General features: G+C 36.4%; 1 protein-coding gene across 1 annotated transcript; it reads left to right on the top strand.

Moving 5' to 3' along the window:
- Window positions 1-232: 232 nt before the first annotated feature.
- MYCTH_2069219 (uncharacterized protein) lies at window positions 233-442 on the top strand (the record flags this gene model as incomplete). The annotated part of the gene is made up of 1 exon (XM_003666341.1): window positions 233-442. A coding segment is annotated over one exon (210 nt), but the record flags the coding sequence as incomplete, so codon positions are not given.
- Between the last annotated feature and the right edge of the window lie 4,517 nt (window positions 443-4,959).

The following is a 4,959-nucleotide window of genomic DNA, read 5'->3' as shown; positions in this document are numbered from 1 at the left end:
ATAGCTCCGAGATTAGTTAACAAGGGCCTAATATTTCACGTATCTTAACCTGCTATCAGCCTATAACTATATATAGATCAAAGAAGGCGACAAGTAGAAAACGGCCTTTAAGATACCCTATAGCTACTATAAGTACCTTATTATACTATTCGGACTTATAAACACGCTAGCAACGTTCTAAGCCCTAATTAATCAAGCTATCCGACCCTTTCTTAATAAATTTACGGTATATTATCTCGACAATATACTTATTTTCTCTAAAACGATAGACAAATACCAGAAGTATATAAAAGTAGTGCTAGACGCGCTATACGCGTATAAACTATTAGTTAATAAAGAAAAGAGCAAATTCTATATTAGGGAAACAGTGTTTTCAAGATACGAAATATCCCTAGGACAAATTCGGATAAAACCTTTAAAGGTTAAAGTTATTAAGAATTAGCTATAACCGACATTAGTTATAGAAGTATAAAGCTTTATCAGATTTATAAACTTCTACCAAATGTTCATTAGGAACTTTAGAGCAATTGTATGACCTTTGTATAAACTTATAAAGAAGAACGCTAAATTCTAATAGAAAGAATAGCACAAGTAAGTATTTATATAGATCTATGACGCTATTACTAAAGATCTAGTACTAGTATTACCAAATCTTAAGAAGCCATTCGAGGTAGAAACGGACGCTTTAGACTATACTATTAGAGGACAATTAGGATAACGAGATAAACAAGGAAAGCTATATCCTATAGCCTTCTTTTTAAAGAAGCTTAATAGATTATATTTTAATTATCCGATCTATGTCATAGAAATATACATACAGATGCTGCCTAAGCCACTAGCACAAATGGGCCAATCAAGTCAAAGGAACGAAAGGACCAATTATAGCATAGGAAGCACAGTGATCACTACGCTCACCAGTGATCAGGGTAATCACCACCATACAATCACTTACGATCACCATGATCAGGAATGATCACTAGGATTATATATACATATAAATAGTCACTCGTTATAATGGACTCTAGGAGTTCACCAGTAGTAACAATTACAATTACAATACTTATACCAAGTATTGCTAATTACTATAAGAGATAACTCTAAGTGTTATTATAAACCCTTTGGCTTTACCAAATCCCTTAGACGACCTACCTACTTGTCCCGCTTTACCTACCTCTGTCTAGACCCTTTTAGAAGAAGTCTAAGTTAGGTTTGTCATACGTTATTACTACTCCCTTTGTTCTATTATGGTTTAGAACGGAGGTAACTTCGACCTCGATATCGACATGGCTACTAACGTCATGGCCGAACAACTGCTTACTTAGCTTAGTTAACTCTAGTAACGGATCTAGGAGTTAGACTAGAGAGACAAGGCTGCTTAAGCTCGAATCAAGGAACTCGAGAACTATGAAAAGTACTTGTAGAAGTTAGTTAACAAGGCCTACGCCAAAATCGAGACGCTCGAGACCGCTAAAGCGAGTTACATTAAGATTAAACTGCCTAGTAAATATAGAGGAACTAAGGAGGATCTCGTAGGATTCCTAACAAACCTCTGATCTTACTTCCGGCTTAATGACGACAAGTTTCCGGACGACAAAGCTAAAGTCCTCTATATAGCTATAAGACTAGAGGGTAAGGTACTTAGATAGTTTAAGCCTATATAGAATGACTACCTTACTAAGGAAGATAAAGATGATTGAGATATGTTTATATAAGTAGTCTTCTAATCTTATAACCGTTTCGAAGAAGAGCTTTGGAAAGTTTTTAGTAACAAAGATAAGAAGATTTATATATAAGAAAGACTTGCCAATCTCTAATAGACTAAGTTAGTAGCCTCCTATACTATATAGTTTAGATAGGATATACTTAAGTCTTAGCTTAACGACGAGGCATTAATATAACTATTCTATAATAGCTTAAAGGAAAAGGTTAAAGACGAGCTATATAAGTACGATCGGCCTAAGACCCTAGATAAATACATTATATAGGCTATTAGAATCGATAATCGACTCTATATACAAGAGTAGTAGAAACGAGGTCAAATAAACAGAACTATAGTTAAGGCTAACGACAAGAAAAAGCAAGTATACGTTAATACCTCATATAGGACGTACCCTAGAGCTATAGATATAGACGTAGCGTAGAAGCAGGACTAGAAGAAGACGACCAAAGACAAGTCTAATGTTACCTACTATAACTATAGAAAGAAAGGGCACTATAAGCGAGAATGTCGAAGCCCGAAGAAAGAGTAGAAGATAGTCCCTAGAAAGGAAATTATAATTATCGACGAAACTACTAAGGACGTTATCGAAGTAGCGGCTATAAGCTACGAAGACAAGGACAGTGATATAGATAGTCTTGGATACAACGGCGACGGTGAAGATAAACAAGTACCGTACTCCGAACTAGTCACTGTAGACCTAGAGATAGGTCTTACCGAATAGGATATAGCAGGGGAATATATACTGCTAGTTTCGATTCTCCTAGTCTTGAGGCAGTAAGGTTTTACGGTTATATAGAGGTAGGATAGATTATAGACAACCGATACCTAAGGAATCGAAAGACCTAGACCTAATGTTCTATTCCTCTAGGAACAAATCGAATGGTACTATAATAAAGTTTTTTGGCTTAATACGGAGCTATACGAACAGGATAGGCGCTTGATTTGACTTGCCTAGTAGAGCGATAGAATGAGGGACGAAATAAGGGAACTCTAACGTATTGTAGAAACTATTAAAGGAGAATAGCCTATGACATACAATAGGCCTAATAGCTATACTAAGTATCTTGACGGCTAATAACTTAGTAATAACGTATAGAACCTAGAATACTAGTTTATATATACGAATCGCGGAAAGGACGAACGTATATAAGAAAGCTACTAGAGAAAATACTCCTATGTTAGCACTAGAGTATCTACGGTCTATATATAATAGGAAGGATTTGGGAAAGAATTCTAATACCTCCTAGGCAACGCTATACGACTATACCCTTAATACAAGGCATATATATAAGTGCCTTGGTTCTAGTATATAGTATATAAATGCCGATACTACTTCCGCGATAAATTCGAAAACAATCACTAGCCAACCTAACAAAGAAATAAGGATAGAAGCTTACGCCCTGTAGAATAGGTCTACGATATAGGAAATAGAGCGGCCGAATTGCTCTAGAAGATCAAAGCCTACGATCTAGAAGGCATTACGATAGTTCTAAGACGAGCCTAGCCTAGGTACTACGGAACTAGACGAGACACGTAGGACTCGTGCTAGAGTAACGATTGCCTCTATCACGCGGATAAAAAGAAATTGCGAATTCGGGAGCTTTAGACGAAGCTATGGTACGTACGATGGAAAGTAGAATAGACCTAATGGTAGGAAGCTATAAGCACTTAATGGCTTACGGAAATGAGCACGATCGATAAAGCTACTATTAGCCAAATAACCGAAGAGGTTAGTACTAACCTAGGAAATAGGTTAGGGCCCTTCGAGGGGCCCGGAAACCATTAACGCCTATGTAGCGGTAGGTAGTAGCGTAGTATAGGAGGGACTGGCGTAAGAGACCACTATATCGAGACCTCCTAGCAGAAATATAGGAAATCGCCGTAATCTTTAGACGACGGCGACAAGACAAGCGATTATAGATAATAGTATAGTGGAAATAGCATGAAATGCTCGTACTAGTAGATAGTAGAGCAGAGATAAACCTGATTTCGCTAACACTTGTAAATTAGCTATAGATACCCTAGAGAATAAAGTAGAAGTATAGTATAGTTAAAGGGCCATTTCCGATATAATAGATATATAGGGAGACCAAACTAATCGATATTACTATGGTAAGGAAGACTATAGTAATTATATTTAGTATTATAGACATAGGTAATAATAAAGATATAATATTAAGGTTATTATAGTATAAAGATTATAACCTAGACATTAGCTAGAAGAATGGTAGCTATCTATAACCCCGAATAGAGTCGTATTTGACTAGCGAGATAGGGAGCACGTAAGGATTACAAGCAGACGATGCTCAAGGAAAGGCATATTCTACAGATCTACCATAAGAGACAGATAGTAGTAGGCAGACTACTATAAACTCTAGAAGAGGCGGTATAACGACATCGATATCGTAATAGGAGGAACGAGCTGAACCGCCGATAGCTATTCTCTCCGTTGACGAATACGGAGCACTGCAATTAGAGTAGTAGGATAAGATAGGAGAAATCGCTAGCATCGCTATAGACGGAACTAAGTTCGTATACTATTAGAAAACCGAGAGATGAGACAAGACTAGGGAAGTACCAAAGGAATATAAAGGATACCTAGCATTCGAACCGAAATATCTAGAAGGACTACTAGAACACGGCCTATAGGATTACGAGATCAAGCTTAAGGAAGGAGTATGACTAAAGTTCTTTAAGATTTATTATACGAGCTAGATATAGAACGAAGAACTTAAGCGATATTTAGAGGAGAACCTTCGAAGAGGATATATCTGCCTGTTGATATTACTAGTAGGCTACCTAATCCTGTTTATGCCTAAGAAAGATAGAAAGCTATAGTTATATATTAACTATTGGCAACTTAATAAATAGACTGTAAAAAACCGATACCTGTTACTGCTAATCTTATAGCTCTGAGATTAGTTAGTAGGAGCCTAATATTTTATATGTCTTGACTTGCTATCGGCCTATAACTATATACGGATCAAAGAAGGCGACGAGTGGAAAACGGCCTTTAGGATACCTTATAGCCATTACAAGTACCTTATTATGCTATTCGGACTTACAAACGCGCTAGTAACGTTCTAAGCCCTAATTGATCAAGCTATCTAACCCTTTCTTAACAAATTTATAGTATATTATCTCGATAATATACTTATCTTCTCTAAGATAATAGATAAACACCAGAAGTATATAAAAGTAGTGCTAGACACGCTATATATATATAAGCTATTAGTTAA

Source organism: Thermothelomyces thermophilus, chromosome 6 (genome assembly GCF_000226095.1).
Source record: "Thermothelomyces thermophilus ATCC 42464 chromosome 6, complete sequence".
NCBI lineage: Eukaryota > Fungi > Ascomycota > Sordariomycetes > Sordariales > Chaetomiaceae > Thermothelomyces > Thermothelomyces thermophilus.
This window is presented reverse-complemented; position numbering and strand designations above follow the sequence as displayed.